Below are 16,953 nucleotides of genomic sequence, written 5' to 3'. Positions count from 1 at the left end.
GTCACTTTCTAACCGGGCCTAAACGTTCAGATGGGAGCTTTGCAAGATGGTTTTGCCAGTGAGAAACAGGGAGATCTATCCATCTGCTTTGCAAGGTTAGCATAGTAGCCAACTATTAAAACTTCAATGATACGCATTATTGAAGTAGTATAACCAGGAACAGTTTTTAGGTCAAACAGCCTTTTACAACATGAACATAACCCAAATTATTTAATTGAATATAGGCTTTGTGACGTAGGCCTTTGTCATTGAAAAATAATGGTTAAGAGACCTTTAGTATATCTGATGAAAATATATTGTTGTAGTTCTTCTTGGCCATATCACATATCCTGAAATAAAAAAAAACGCTTGTTTGAATTTAGTATTAGGGCTGTCAGCATGTATGTGATCAGGTTATCTTAAAGCAGAGTTCACACAGTCGACCTTTCATCTCTCTGTCATGTGCCATACAACAGGGGACTTGTGTGATTGATGCTCACCACTCTGTGTGCCCGAAACCCACACCGATCCCATGTGCTCGGAAATACCCCAAGGACCCTCTGACCCAATTGTCATCCAGCAGCTGCATTTCTCATTACAGCCTCCCGGATGGTCTCCTCTGTCTTGGTCATGTGATTACCCGCTGTCTGTGCCCAGCTCTGACCAGCCTCGAGCAACAAGAGGAGCATCTTTCGCTCGGGCGGGTACAGAGGAGATGAGCACCTGTAAAGCGGGCTGTCTGTTGACACGCGGGGAGAAATCTGTGGAGGACAAGTGAGGAGGACTTTACTGAGGGCAGAGCGGCTGAATGAGGTGAGTGACGTGAAATACTGTCCGGTGATTTTACAGGGGAGAGCATCAATCACTGTTTCCAAACTGTTTAGTTAAGGCATAAAACGTCGTTTTCTCTTTATACGACACCACTCATTGAATACAGAGGCTCTATGTGCGGGTATGGCTTCAGGCGCACGTGCGACCCAAAATGAAAACATCTATATTTTATTCCTTCAGGGACGCAAACTGTGTTAGACTTAATGAAAAGCCTGTGATGACCTTGTCTGGGGCGTTTCATTTATTTGATTTTAGCACTCCTGTGGTGATTTTAAAAGTGCCCTTGAATTTCTACATCTTATTACAGTAGACTAACACAGCGATTGAATAGGCATGCTGTATTTGTGCATGAACGCTAACAAAACCAAGTGCCGTGAGAGGTATTACAATCTCCAACAGGAAAAGATTCATGCTCTTCTTTTTATTGCACAGGAAATGTACCATTGGATTTACCTGACATTTTCATTCAGCCAATTGAAGTAATGTCATCAAACTTTTTATTATCTTGATATCACTACCTGTGTGTATATTTGTCAGTGTTATAGTCTAGATTCCTAACATGCATCCCTGCCTGTATTTCTGTCTCTGTATCAAGCAGTTATGTGGATATGTGTAAGAAACATCCAGAAAACTCTCCTGTGCATTCTAAACCAAGCTGTAGCAAATATACTGATTCCTCATTTACATCATTTGCACTTTAAATTCAAATATAGATCATTTTAAGAGAGGCAGATGAATGAGATTATCAGTCCAGCTTTAAGAATCTGGCTGCAAAAGAGATTTAATGCAGACAGAAATCCAAATATAACATTGTGACCCACTCTTTATATGGGATTATTTTGATGTACAGTATGTGTATGCCAGAAAGAGATGCATCCTGCATTGTTTTGTGCCTGTTTGTAGGTAATGGGTACCCTTCGGGACCTGCAGTTTGCCCTACAACTTAAGATTGAGGAGCTTCGCCAGCGGGACACTCTCATAGATGAGTTGGAGCTGGAGTTAGATACGAAGGATGAACTCATTCGGAGACTGCAGGAAGAACTGGATCGTTACCGAGCAACAGTCCCTCTCCCAGGATCCTCTGACGCTGGAGCAGGTAAACTGCATTATACTTTAATAGGACTGTCAACAGTTAGAATTTGTAGTGGTGATTAATCTCAGAATTTTATTATTATAATTGTAGTTTATCTCCTTTTTGTCCCATTTTCAAACTCCATTATTTGAACATGAAACTATTTTAGATTAAATTTTGATTTACCTTCTTAAATTAAGAGTAGTTACCTTCTTGTTTAGATTCAGACCTGCTTTTATTTTGAAAGATTATGATGAACTCTGGTAGATCAAAGATTATGCCATGGAAAAAGAGACTTGCTATGGATTGAAAAGGAAATAACAGTAAAAAGGTGAGATGTTTGATATTACAGGGTGCCTTCTGACTTGTCTAACAAGCTGTATGTGAGTTTTTAAACTGAAATGAGACATTTGGTAACAGTGGCGTGACTATTGTAATCACTGTTGCTGCAGGAAGATAACTACAGTGTGCTGAAAAGGACAATAATGCATGCAGTTGATCCTCCAAACCCCGCTGCATCGCCAATGATTCCAAGCAGAAGCGCATGCGTTGTTTGTAATATCTCACAAAGCGTTGTGTGTATTCGGAGCTTTGATACTACAAATCCCCTTGCCAAAGCTACAATATTACAACTATTTATAATGTTTTTTGGGGGATAATAAACTTAGCAGTGTTGGTATCAGCTCATTGGTGTTTTGTGCCCTCAACTTTGTCTCAAAGGCACATCCCGCCCTCCAATCAGGGGAAGTCATCAGCTTAACCTCTCATCCAATCACTAGTCAGCATCTTGACGAGCATTTAACTATGCTAGCTTGCTTGCTAGCTTCTGTATTAGGCAAGTTTTTTGATATTAGTTATTTTAAGTAAAAGATTAAAACAAACAAGCAAACAAGCGACCCTGTTGCATCTCCTTTGCAAATTAAGGGAAGCTTGTCTATTTGGTAGGCTTCCAGGATGCTTAGTAACTTTTACTATAGAGCCTGGATGATTTCAGGTCAGCTAAAGACATTTTACACACTGAAATACCACATGTATGTTATGTGAATTGTTTTTTTTAATGATAGTGATAGTTTTTGCTGTATGTTTGTTAGGATTATTTTTCTCCTGATACACAAGGCCTGAAGGAACCAAATGCAGATGTGAAAAGTCTTGTTCATTGTTGATCTGTCTGTTATTATTACAACATTCTATGAAATTAAATTTCTGTATTGTTCTTTCACTTCGTCTCTCTGGTCATACAACTTTTGATACATCCATCTGACATAGTTGCAGCTTGCATATTCTGCTAGTTCAGGTTATCCTGAAAAAATAGATGTCTACATCTTGGTTGTGCTTAAAAGATTGATATTCTACATGCATTTATGCATTAAAAATACAGGTGGACCAAAAAAAGCTAAAATTGGCTTGGGTATCCAAGAGTTAATGCATCTTAATCGTGTCTTTACAAATGCATTTATGCTGACAGCCCTATTTAATTCATTTTAAAGCATCAGCAGGTGGCTGTATATGACCTTTGAACCCTTACTAACTGTGTGTTTTTCCTGTAGCTTGTTCAGCACAAACAGAGCACAAGCCGGCTATCAAAAGGAAAACCATCATATCCGAGCACCTCACTCTGGACCCGGTGACTCTGGCCGTGCTTTCACACAGAAGCTGTGACAAAAGTCAGGAGTGAGAGCACACAGTTTTCCCTTTCCTTCTGAAGCCATTAAATCTGTCTTTAAAATGCTTGAGCATCACATTCTTTTGTCCTCAATACTCAGATTCAATTTATTTCTGATCGTGGCTACAGTCTCACATTAAATGAAAGTGTTTGAAAACGTGAGCTTCAGTGTTAGATCATTACCTTTTCTCCATGCCCTCAGGTCCCAGAGACTGATTCGGGCAGTGTTTTTGAAAAATGACTTGTTGAAGAACCTTGATGAAGGAGAGATCACTGCCATCACAGCCTGTATGTATCCAAGCACCATCAATCAGGGCTGTTATGTCATCCAGGAGGGGACCAACGGGGCTCAAGCTTATGTTGTAGAAGGTAAATCTGTTTACAGCTATATTAATATTAATTTCCCTGGAGATAGGTGCATGAGAACAATGCAATGAGATTATCGTTAGTTATCAGGCTGCATGTTACAGCATGAAAACCACACTTTAGGAAAGAGCATGTGTCCCACATTGATGTTTCCTGTTAAGATGTCAGCTTAACACAAAAGACAAGAGAAAAGAGGTTCTGATTCGGCCTGGCTGCAGTTTATCAGAGCTTGATTGTCCTCAGGAATCTTGGCTGCATTTGTAATGCAACAGCTAATGAAGAGTGTCTGCTACCTATTATTCTCTTGTCGTCCTTTGTGGGCTTGTTTGGCTCAGAGACAATTACATATCTGTTGATTGTACAAGCAAAAGAAAGCACATAACAGTTCTTTGTAAAATTGTGTTTTATTTCTTTGCTGACTGTGTTTTTCTTATCAGAAGGGAGGCTGGACGTGACAAAAGATGGCTTGAAGCTTCTCACAATAGAGCCAGGAGACATGTTTGGAGAGCTGGCTCTTCTCTACAGCTGCACCCACACCTTCTCTGTCTCAGGTATCAAAGCTTTGTTTTGCTGCCTTAGTCTTTTTCAGACATCGCTCCTGATCTGTCACATCAAAAGGCTGGTGCAGTTTCACTTTAATTACATCTGTTTTTTTGGAAGGATATAAATAATTCTTGTTTAAACACAAATCACAGGAAAGCAGATTCATTGCAGCGGACAGAAGATGTCCCCTGAATTTAAAATCAAAGATGTTTCAAGATCTTAGACAACATCCCAGCTTCAAACAGCTTTCCCAGAGTCATGAGGAATTTAGAAATTGTTATGCTCCTCTACCTGTCTGACTGTCTTTTCTCCTTTCCTGCAATCTAACATGCATTAACAGATTAGGGCGGTGCATCTTTACCGGTTTCAACATTGGTTTTGATCCCAATCATCCTGTCACTGATTTCATGGGATGAATCCTCAATTTTCTATATTACCGCACATGCCTACTTTTTATGAACTCCCTCATTGTTATTTAGGAAATGCTGTAGAAATCAGTGTCTATATATATGTATAGTGTATATATATATGTATATATATATATATATATATATATATATATACATATATATATATATATATATATATATATATTTTTTTTTTTTTTTTAACCATGATTAGAAACATAATATATTAGGAACAGCCTACAAGATGGAAAGAAGAAGAGATTCTGTTAATTTTTGTGCAGAAAAATCAACATTTTTTTTATTTCAAAGCCATACATTTTCAAGAAATAAAAGTCAAAATTTCAGATTTTAAAAAGTTGGAAATTTGCAAGAAATAACTTGAAAGTTCCAAGTTTCAAAAGTTTGAAGGTCTGGTTTTCAAAATTGTAAGCTTACAACAGTGTAAAGTAAAAAAACAATACAAGAAGCCATCTAAAAAAACACTGGTTGGAATTTACATTTTTAGAGTTTATAGTGTCAAAAATTCTACATTTTTAGTTTACATACATTTACTGCTTTTAAATTTGAAAAAAATCTCCTTAAATGTACAACTTTTTCAACATAAGGATTTTGATTTTTTTTTCTTGAAAATTAACCGATCCTCTTTATTATTTTTTTTTTCTAGAGTGGCCCTAATACACTGTTGTAATAATAGTTTATACATAGGTCTTTGTTTAAGAGCAAGTGTATGTAGGCCTATTATGTTGGGAGTTGTCAATGAAAGCAATTAGAATTGATGTTTAATTTTTCCATGTGGGACATTAATTTTAAAGGCATACAAAGGGGAAATTGTTTCCTGATCACCGGAAAGTTTGTGCATCATAAAGCTGCAGCTCCATCATCAAACAGTAGATTAATTTTTACCTTATTTATGCAGTGCTGTTACCGACCTCATCATTAGATACCTAATGCAATGAAGTCAATTTGCATGGAGAGGGGTGTTTTTTCCCCAAATAACTCCATATGAGCTTAATGTCTCTGTGCGCCATTGGGTATGTGTGGTGATAGGCCAACAACACGATAAGGGGATCATTAAAACTTTGCCTTTTGAATTGATTACAAAGTTTGTACTGCACATACTTTTTGTGGAGTTTTAACAAAGCATCACATGACCTACCTGCTGTGTGATGCTTACTACGCGGAGACGGGCCCACATTCAACATGTTTACACGGCAGTGGTGACTGCAGCTGACAAACAGCAATTCAACCGTGATTTCTTTACTAAAATGATACATTTAACAACAAAGTATTCTCTTATCTCTGACATTGGCATTATTGTTGCTACAGGTCAATCAGCTTCTCTGAAATTGTTCCTCTGCTTCTTCAGCCCTGGAGCTTCACACAGTCTGATATTGGCCTGTTATAAGGCCTTAAGAGGCTTTACATTGTAAACCACATTAAATAAATTATATGGGTTTAGCTTGGCTGAAAAATCTGCATGCAACATCAGTGCACAGTAATTAGTTATGTTCTGTCACTGCATCAGTGTGTCTGCATTGTGATGTACTGCAAAAACGATTAATTTTAACACCCCTATATAGATCTTAAGAACCATTTTCTGGGATAATTTGCATGCTCCCTTAGCACTGTTATCATGGTTTGATAATAATCTATCATAGATGCCTTACTGGTGTTGGAATTAGTCTTATTCCTTAGAGAAATGAAAGTGTGCTGTCATTTCCCTCCAGCAGCTGATCCCAGAGTCCTCTGGGAAAACTTTCTCAGCCATCGCTATGTGAATCTGACCCCCATTCACAAATAAATTGGCTGTGGAAACGGCTGGGAGAAGTTTAAATTGAAAAGAAAAAAACAGTTTATTTGCCTGGTTTGGTCCCAAAGCATCTTATTCCGACTTAGAACTGCTTTCTTTATCTCACGACCAGCCAGCTTCTCCAATTTACTGTTTCCTTTACTATCTGTTCAAGGGTAAGAATGCTGATCTCAGAGACCTGTTGTCCTTTTGTTCTGAATCTGTTTCTGTCGGCGCTTTTCTTTGATCTGACCTTAACATGCTGTATTTATCCCTCTCCTGATGGGAAGCTCCTTATTGCCACCTGAGACCATCAATGAGGCTGTGGTCTGCTTCATTTTAAGGGTGATGAAAGTGATGATGAAAACAGGGCTACATAGTCACACGGTCACAAAATATTTCACTTGTTTAAAAATATCCTGCACAGATTTTGGATGCATATGCAGCTCTGAAATGCTTCTCATATGATGGTAAAAGAAAAAAGTGATGAGGTAGATCTGAATGGGGGAATAGAGAAATCAGGGCTGCAGCGTTGCTATCAGACGGTTGATCTAATTAGACTGTCTAGTGGATATCAACGTCCGTTTGCAGGAAGCTTCAGTGAACCAATCAATACGGGTCATTATTAATTTAGAACACCCTCTTTCAAACTCTATTTCACAGCGAGAGGGTAATAATATTTAGGGAAGTCAGTTTGATTTAAATTAAAAGACATTGCCTGGAAGAAATAATCATTAGATTAGTTTTACTGTTCAAGGGGGGCATTTAGCATGGAAAGCTTACTGTCTGCTCCTCGGGCTGAAGCTTTTTATACCCGCATCCATCACAAACTGCTCTACCAGCTATGTCAATAGATGCATCTTGATTGTGTTTCAATTTTAGCTCCAGTGTCACTTCCTCCGCCTCTGTCTTTGTATCTGCAGCTCAAACCGATAGCAAGCTGTGGGCTATCGACCGCAAGAGCTACCAGACTGTCCTTATGCAGAGTGGACTCAACAGCCTCTCTCATTCGATGGAGCTGCTTAGCAGGTGAACATCACAGCTGATACACCTGATTTAACACATAGTGGGCTCAGATAGCTGTTTTTTACTGCAGCACCTTTAGCACAGCATCTTCTAGAGCCAGGCTATTCAATAGGAGGCCCTGGGGCTGGGTCAGGCCTCTGAAGCCATTTTAATGGCCCTTTGAGTAGATTAGAGGGGTTTTAAAAATGACCCGTACAAGATTTTTAATAAGATAATGTATATATATTATATTTGGATGATTATTAGTCACATTAATTCCATTATTTATTTGTCCCACCTCAATATGTTGCAAGTAATTCCTGTTTCTTTATTTCCTCTCATTCCTGCCTAACCCAAGTGCTGCTCTACCACTCCCATGGGAGTAGCACGGGGGGAAAAGGGGTACTGATTACCCAGGCCCATAGTAGGGAGGGGCCCTTGAGAAGCCTGCATTGAAAAGTGTGTTTTTATTCAGTTTTTCTCAATAACTAATGTCATTATTAAATCAAAAGTCAGTTGATCATCTAAATTAGTTGATCAACTGACTGAATTTGCATCAAATAGAGTAAAACAAAATACTGGGGGGGGGGGGGGGCTGCTCCTCCCTTAAAACTGTCCAAAGTTCAGCACTGCAAAACAATGCAAGTAAGTTTAATTTAACCATAGTAAAAGTATTGCTGATAAATCGGGAAATTATGGTTCAAAAATACATTAAAATGCATAGATATTTGTAAAAATGACACAACATTCGTTACTTGGCTAGCAACTTAAGAGGGGTCCTGTGTAATATTCTTACTGGGGCCTAAAATCCCTAGCTACACCCCTGTCCACTTCAGTGTCTTACACATTTGGTCTAGCAGGTAAAGCCGGGCATATACTGTGCAATTTTCAGATGTGAATTTTGAGTTTAACGAGTCACTTTAAAGTCAGGCCCACTTCCAGCCTGATCGTGCATCATTCACACAACCCAACAAGCTGCTCCGGACACGGCCCAACAGCAGGAATGTCTTTTTGATGTACCTACACTAACTATAATAGAGGCAAGCAGGAATAGGCCTACCAACAGAAATCCAGCTGAATATTTGTTATTTAGCTGCTTGTTGTGTTTGCTGGTGATGCTATGTATGTGTCAGAAAGAGGGACATAATGAGAACAGTTTTCTTGCTGCTTGTAGCTATTTGAAGTGTAAATGAGACAGCAGATATGACTTCAACTGGTGTCTGTGGGACTTTTATAAGAAAACTTCACTGACTTTTGTTACAGTCTGTACCGACTTCACCGGTTCAGAGTGAGCACTCTGGGTTGTGGCTAACAATCGGACCACCTGAGCACATACATCGGGAGTGATGGTCGTGTTGTTGCTGAAATTCCACCCCGACTCTTTTGGAGTAGGATGAAGATTGCAGTGTGCACCTGGCTTTAACCAGTAAACCAGACAAAATATCTTTTATTTAAAAAAGACAAAAAGCAGATGCAGAGAACAGACTGTTCACCAGCAAATGGATGGGAAAGTGTGTCCAGTTACACCACTTTGGCTCTGGTGATTGCTGCAAGAACATTTTGGGGTTGACCCCATATCCCAGGCTAGTACAGATCAAGGCAGAGCAAAATCAGCATCACTAGCTGTGTCATGGATTTTATGCAAAAAGGGAAAGAGACATTCATAAACATAGAGACTGTGAAAGCGTACTTGTGTCAGTTGAAGAAGAGAAAATCCAAAACAGTTTGATTGTTCAAATAAAGTCATTCCAACCTTATTGAATCACCCTGTTTTAGAGATGACGCCAATTTTCAAACACCATAATGCCACATATTGGATTATCACACCATCCAAAATTTTACCATCTTTTTGACGCATCTCTGACTTTTCTGAAGCAGTCAAAAAAAATCAAATCCTTTTCAAACCTGCCACTTTGCTTGATTTGTGTCTGCAGCGTTCCCTTCCTGCATTCATTGCCAGAGGATGTCATCATGAAACTGTGTGATCTCACAGAGCAGGTACAGATTAAATACTTAAAACCTGCAGCAGTGTTGTGTAACCATCAGTTCAGCTGTTTATTCAAACATTATACAGCCGGAAGATTATGTGTGCACACAGATGGAGCGCCTGTAAACAATCATGTTTACATGAGTTCCCATCAGCTCTCTTTGTTTTGCATCAGTGTGTGCTTGTATGGAACAGAATTAATCTTTATTTGTTACAAGCCAGTTTCTTCTGATTCTTTCTCTGTTTTTTGACATTTCTTTTATTTCCCCCAGAGTTGGCTGTTCTATCTTTCATTTCTGTTTCCACAGACCCACTTCTCTGATGGTGACTATATCATTCGACAAGGGTCCACAGGAGACACTTTTTATATCATAAGCAAAGGCCAGGTAAAGATGTGTCTGACTGCTGCACAGATGAAACGTTGCTTCCAGAGAAAAAAGACAGAGATTGTAGAGGACAAAATGTCAACACAGCTCTGGGATGCTGATAATTGACCTCTACATCTCTCTCTCCCACAGCATTGCTTTCTCATTCCCTTCCTTTTTCTCTTGTTTTGATCTGCCAGGTGAAAGTGACAGAAAAGAAGCCAGGTCATGATGAGCAGATTGTCCTTTCTCAGCTCTGTGACGGACAGTGGTTTGGAGAAAAAGCTCTGTGGGGGTGAGGAAGAAAAATTGCACCTAGAGAGGAAATTATGCAGATTACAGAGAAGCTTTTAATGAAAGCAGTCCATGATGGTCAAAAGTGTCCTCTGTGGAATCAGTAGCATCCTATTTTTGTATTCATTCCTTAAAATCTTTGTGTTTTTCTCTTGTGCTCAGAGAGGATGCTCGGACTGTGAATGTGATCGCCTCTGGTGATGTGACATGCCTAGTCATAGACAGAGAGTACAAAAATAAATTTTAAGTTTAAAACTGATTTAAGCGTTATTTTACTGTCTTTTCCAAAAGATGGGAAGATAACAAAGTGCTTATTTGCTTCAGGACCTTCAAAGAAATCATCGATGGGTTGGTTTTTGACCGCAGTCATGAGCTGCAGCAAAGTCAGGAATCCAAAATTGAGTGAGAGGCTTTAAAGCATAATTTTCAACAGCTTTAATGCACAGTCAGCCTCTATTGGGGATTAACTCTACCTCTGTTTTCTCTATGAGCAGGTCAGATAAGGATCCTGACCTCCTCTCATCTTCCATTTTAAGTGATTTCCAGATAATCTGCACTCTGGCCATTGGGGAGTTTGGTCACGTAGACCTGGTGAGGCGCCGTCTTATAGCAGCTTGCTCACAATGACAGTGATCCTCTGTGATGTTGGCCCCTCTTCTAGATTCCATGTTTCTATAATGTAATCTCTCTCAGGTGCAACTGAGAAGCTACAGTCAGTGCCTGTTTGCCATGAGGGTCCTCAAGAAGAAGCTGATTCTCAACAATGGCCAGCGGGAGCACATCCTGGAAGAGGGTCGCATCCTGATGGAGGCTCGTTGTCCTTTCATAGCCAGGTGTCTGCTCCTTAACATACCTCAAAATTATGGGTAAAATTAGTCAAAAAGGCCTATCCAGGAATAAACAAATTAAATTAAATGCTGTGTTTGAACCATTTGTAGTACAAGCACAAACAAGATGTCTATAGAAAGGTAACACTCTGAAGCTTTTTCTCTTCCCAAACTTTCAGACTCTCTGTAGCTACTGTTGGTGTTATGAAATACAACAAAAAAAATTTCACATCTGAATTTGTTTTTGTGAAATAGAGGTCTGTAGGTGACTGTAGCTGTGAGGTTTTAGCTGGAAAACTAAACAGGACCAAAGGATGAAGCCTTAGCTAGTTCAGGTTTAAGGCTGATAACAATAGAACAGGCAATTTGTTTTTTACATGTGTTTTTGTGAGGAAAAACAGGCATTTTAAAACATTATGCAGCAAACACTGGCCTATTAAGAAAAACAACTGTAAATTTGAAATGATACATGGGTCTTTATAGATGTAATCCTACTTTTGGACTAAATATTTGACCTTATTTAGATTGTAGGGACTCTTTCTGATGCAGCAGGACTATTTTTGATAGAATATTATGGTCAGGAGAGTACAGGAGAGCTTCTAATGGCAAGCCATGTCACTTATCATTATTTGTTTGTAGTCAGACAATGCATTTATTGTGGCTGCTGTGGTGATTTTTATCATAGAATGGTTAGCATGGTCAGAACCTGGGAATAAGAGCTTTTTGGTGATGTATCATGTATGTGATGATGATACACTTATGAAAAGTCATTTTGAATTGTTTAAAGAAATCTGCTAGCCGGCTGTTGGGCCCTCTCTCCATGCCAGTGATCATCAACTGGCAGCCCCACAGCCACATCAGACCCCCACAGCCTCCAATCAGGTCCCCTGATTATTACATTTGAAATGTGAGAGGAAAATATATTTTTCTTTAAATCCTTCTAGAGCAACCCCAAAACGATTAAGACTGAAACAGTTTTTATCAGGAATGAGTTTTACAGAAATCCACCTGTCAGCCATAATTCGTGAATATAAAATCATGTAGAGAAGCTCCTGCTCTCAAAGAAGTGTGATGCTGTGCTTGTTGTAACTAAACAGAAGTAGCTGAGAGCCAGTGGAGGTGTGACAAGTCCTCCTCTTTTATGACTGAAATGTTGCTTGTGCCTTATCCTGTCTATATTTAAGGATGAGGACAAATTGGTACATCTCTTTTAAGTCTTAAAAAGCCTGCAGCTTATCAAAAAGGAGGCATAGAGGCATAACATAGCTATAAGCTGGCATGATAAACACATGCTTATTGGCTCATTATTGATTAAGGCTTTGGTTTTCTGCATCAACTTTCTGCTTCAGGGGCCTTGGAGAGACTAATTTTCCCTGCCTGAGAATCAAAATTAAAGGCCTTTTGCATCTGTTTTTCACAAGTCAATACACATGACATTAGCATCAAACTCAGAGATGGATGACACAACAGCCCCTAAAACATGCAGCTTATGTACATCTGAAATAATTAGAACATCATGAAAAACTTAAATTTTTGCTGTAATTTAATTAAAAAGTGAAACTTCTGTGTATTTTAAAATATTTTGTCAAACTCCAGTTTTCAAAGGTTTCCCGAGCCTTCATTCTCTGTTCACGCAACCACAATCATAGGAAAGACTGCTGACTTGACTATGGTCCTGAGGACAATCATTGTCATCCTCCATTAGGAGGGTAGGCCACAGGAGGTCCCAGCTGAAAGGGCAGGCTGTTCTCAGAGGCTGTATCAAAGCATATTCATGGAAAGTTGACTGGAAGGGAAAAGTGTGGTGAGAAAAGGTGCACAAGCAATAGTGATACGCTCAGCCTTCAGAGGTTAGTCAAACAAAACAGATTCAAGAATTTAGGGAAGCTTCACAAGGAGGGGCGTGTTGAGCCATTCCTGAACCACAGAAAATGTTACAGCGTGTGTGTGAATGACCTGGTTAAAGTTCTGTTTTCAGATAAAAATGAATTTGACATTTTATCTTGAAATCAAGGTCCCAGGGTCTGGAGGAAGATCAAAGAGGCTCAGAATTCAAGGCACTTTGAAGTCCAGTGTTTTCAGTTTCCACAGTCAGTCATGGTTTGAGGTGCCAAGTCGTCTGCTGCTGTTGGTCCACTGGTCTTTATCAAGTCCAGAGTCAACTCTGTAAGCTGTCTACCAGGAGATTTTAGAGCATGTCATGCCTCCATCTACTGTGAAGCTTTATGGAGATATTGATTTCCTTTTCCAGCAGGACTTGGCACCTGCCCACAGTGAAGCCAAAACTACCAGAAACTGGTTTTCTGACCACAGTATTACTGTGTTTGATTGGCCAGCCAACTGACCCCAGGGAATTTCTGAGGAAATGTCAAGGGGAAGATGAGAGACACCAGACTCAACAATACAGACGAGCTGAAGGCTGCTATCAGAGCAACCTGGGCTTCATAACACCCCAGCAGTGCCACAGACTGATTGGCTCCATGCCATGCCACATAGATGTGGTAATTTGTGCAAATAGAGCTCCAACCAAGTATTGAGTGCTTAAATGAGCATTACCCTGTTCAACTTTTCTGTATTATAAATCCTTTTTTTTTTCTGGACTGATGTTTTGTGACATTTTGATATTCCAAGATAGTGGATATTTTGTTTTTGTCATCTGAAAGCCATAATTATCAAGATTTAAATAAAAAAATCTTGAAATATTTCACATTATGAGATAAATCTAGAATATATAGAAGTTTCACTTCTTGAATCACAGGGAAAATAATTGATTTTTTTATGATATCTATTTTTTTCAGATGCACTAGAATACCTCAGTCACCTCCATGTGGCTGTGGAATATACTTACTAATAGGCTATCAAATACATACATGTTGGGAACAAAAGAAAAGGATATTGTTAATAAGACCTAAATGATCATTTAATCTTAATCTAATCTTAATTTGATTTACACACCAAAACAAATGAAGCTTAGAATGAGTTCATGCAGGACACGGAAGTCCTACGTCCAGCTGTGATCAGCTGATCCCAAATATTGCCTGCCAGCTCCCACAGCCAATCACAGCTCTTTCTCTAAACACAGCAGTCCATTCAAATATGACGTCCGTCTCACTAATCCCTGCTTGCATTAATGTTGATGCATGCTGCTGCTGACAAAGGTTAACCTCCTCCACCCCAGCCTCCTACGTTATAGCTTAAAGCTGTTGCACCCTCATATTTAGATTCATGCTACTATGGATTAATTGCTTCTGAACTAATTTGATTGTATTCATTGCATTGTCATAAATGTATCTATCTAGGTATGTGCTCCCTGGAAAGTCAAAGCATGCTGCTTGACTATAACCCTGGGAGCATCTTTTGTAGTAAAACTCTTTATCTATTTTGCAATAAAACGGTTAATAGTATGACAAGAGTGTTCCTGACTGAAATAAAGATTTGAGGATGACAAAAAGAAGAATTCCCTTTAACTTGTTATACATTTTTTATGACTACAGGCTGCACAAAACCTTCAGAGACACTTCGTGTTTGTACATTCTGACAGAAGCTTGTCTTGGTGGAGATCTCTGCTGTCTGCTTAAAGATCGGTGAGTCTAAACAGAAACATTAAGACCAAAACCATTTTTCTCATCACGATGGTATTTTCATGTCTGTCTTTGAAGCTCAAATAGCTGTTGTAATCACTGTTGCAGAGGATATCTGGATGAATGCAGTGCCCGGTTCTATACAGCTTGTGTAATTGAGGCTTTGACCTTTCTCCATTGCCGAGGTGTCATCTATAGAGACGTCAAGCCTGAAAATGTGGTTCTGGATCAACGTGGTTATGCTAAACTGGTACTGCAGTTAAAGCTTCTTGAACTGCCACTAAAGTTGTACCAAAGATAATCAAATTAACTGGTATCGGCTTTGTATAGATTGGCTCTAGATGTCTAAAGGAAGTGGAGGTGGGTAAGAAAACCTGGACATTCTGTGGTACACCAGGGTATATGGCCCCGGAAATCATCCTCAACAAAGGCCACGGTTTATCTGCAGACTTCTGGTCACTTGGAGTTTTTGTGTTTGAACTTCTGAGTGGTAGGTGAGTTTTATGCTTCTCTTCAGCCTACCTTTTTTCAGCTCAGTTACTCGGTTATGTATTGAAATGAAGGTGATAGGTTGATGTTTTCCTCTGCAGACTCCCATTCAGCGACTCTGACGTGATGAAGGTTCTCAGTGCCACCATTCGGGGCATCGATTACATTGACTTTCCAAAAACCATCAGCAAAAGTGCCTCCAGTCTCATAAAGAAGCTGTGCAGGTATTGTAAATGTGACCAACTCAGCATCATGAATTAGAATGAGGGACATAATGCCTTCTGGCTATTTTCTAGCACTTTTTCTGAATTCTATTTCGCCCCAACAAACAGAAAGGATATCATTAAATGTTGCAGGTGTATTGGACATGATTTGTGCTGCAACACCTCATCTTGAGTGACAGGATCTGATTATTAATTCGTTGTTTATTTATTGGTGTGTTCTTGTTTGCCTTCCATCACCAAGGAGCAATCCCTCGGAGAGAGTGGGCAGTCAGAGAAATGGGGCCAAGGACATTCAGAGGCACAAGTAAGATTTATCACACTGGAAAACACACACACACACACTGAGGCACTGATAAACATGATTTTACAGGTTTTGATGCTCTGTTTTTAATCAGGTGGTTTGACGGATTCAACTGGGACGGACTTTGTATGAGAACATTAAACCCACCACTAATTCCCAAAGTAAGACATGATCATTTTTTGTTTTATTGTAATGAACTGATCTATGCCAGAGTTATTAATGCCCTTCTCTTTGTCTTCCAGGTGAAACATCCCTTAAACAGCACCACATGTAGACTTTATACAGAGGGCTCAGTGGAGCTGTGCAGTGACTGGGAAGATTTCTAACTGATGGATTAAAATGAGAAAAATGTCTGTGAGTACTTTTTAGTTAAGGGTCAGTCCTTATAAATAATCCACTGCCCTCAGTCGTGCTGCCATTCAGAATCAACTATACTCTGACTGTTCTCAGTGAGGTCAGTAATATTGAGGTACAAACCAACCACACTGCCTACTATATCCGACTGTTTTTGGTGTAAAATCTCTGTACATTTAGAGAAAATAAACTCTTGTGATGCTGCTGTTGAATGGAAGTTTTTAAAGTTTCTTTTTCTTTTTTTCTGTGAGTGAATTTAAGACAAAATAACATGCTGTGAAACACTGTCTTTTATTTCTTCTTTAATCTACATTTTTACCATCACTAGGTTCACTGTTTTAGGTGTTGTACAACTCTGTTATTATCTAATGTCTCCCACAACGTATCAATAAATGGTGATTAAAAGTGACGTCAGAGCCAGTGAGAAAGCGTGGAATTACAGAGAGGCAGAAGAAGGAAAACAGGAAAGGGTGTGCTTTTAATTTCAAAATAAAGTAGCTTAACGTCATAAATATGATACTTGTGCTTATATGATACTCGCAGTAATATGTATTGTTTGGGTGTAATTGTTTGTAACATGCACAGTAAAAATGTACATGGGGGGCCAGCTTTAAATAGTTAACCACCTTTTTGGGGTTTAGGGTACAGGGGTAGGACACAGCACCTGGTCTAGTGGCGTATGATTTTATTCAGTGGCGTGTTGATTCTTTTTTTTAAATCTGAATGTCACAAAGACCAAGGACGTGTACTGATTTTAGAAGAAATTCAAATCCACCACTTTTAATAACAAGGTGAAAACTGTGGAGCGTGTTCCCAGCTAAACTGTCAGTGACAATAAGCTGTCTTTTAACGAAAACACTGTTGTAGTTTATTAAA

At 39.2% G+C, this 16,953-nt stretch overlaps 1 protein-coding gene across 1 annotated transcript; it reads left to right on the top strand.

Moving 5' to 3' along the window:
- The first annotated feature begins 694 nt into the window (after positions 1-694).
- Positions 695-16,218, top strand: prkg1l (protein kinase cGMP-dependent 1, like). The gene is made up of 20 exons (XM_041787972.1): positions 695-792; positions 1,714-1,906; positions 3,430-3,553; positions 3,748-3,914; positions 4,349-4,462; positions 7,574-7,679; positions 9,590-9,653; positions 9,951-10,028; positions 10,208-10,302; positions 10,464-10,529; positions 10,626-10,703; positions 10,796-10,892; positions 10,995-11,134; positions 14,623-14,712; positions 14,818-14,959; positions 15,040-15,203; positions 15,300-15,422; positions 15,664-15,726; positions 15,818-15,884; positions 15,966-16,218. Exons 2-20 carry the CDS (start codon positions 1,717-1,719, stop codon positions 16,047-16,049), a joined length of 2,052 nt encoding a protein of 683 aa, XP_041643906.1. The 5' UTR covers positions 695-792; positions 1,714-1,716; the 3' UTR covers positions 16,050-16,218.
- Positions 16,219-16,953: the final 735 nt, after the last annotated feature.

The sequence above is a fragment of the Cheilinus undulatus genome, linkage group 5 (genome assembly GCF_018320785.1).
Source record: "Cheilinus undulatus linkage group 5, ASM1832078v1, whole genome shotgun sequence".
Taxonomy (NCBI): domain Eukaryota; kingdom Metazoa; phylum Chordata; class Actinopteri; order Labriformes; family Labridae; genus Cheilinus; species Cheilinus undulatus.
The sequence above is the reverse complement of the archived record's forward strand: the minus strand, read 5'-3'. Positions and strand labels throughout refer to the sequence as shown.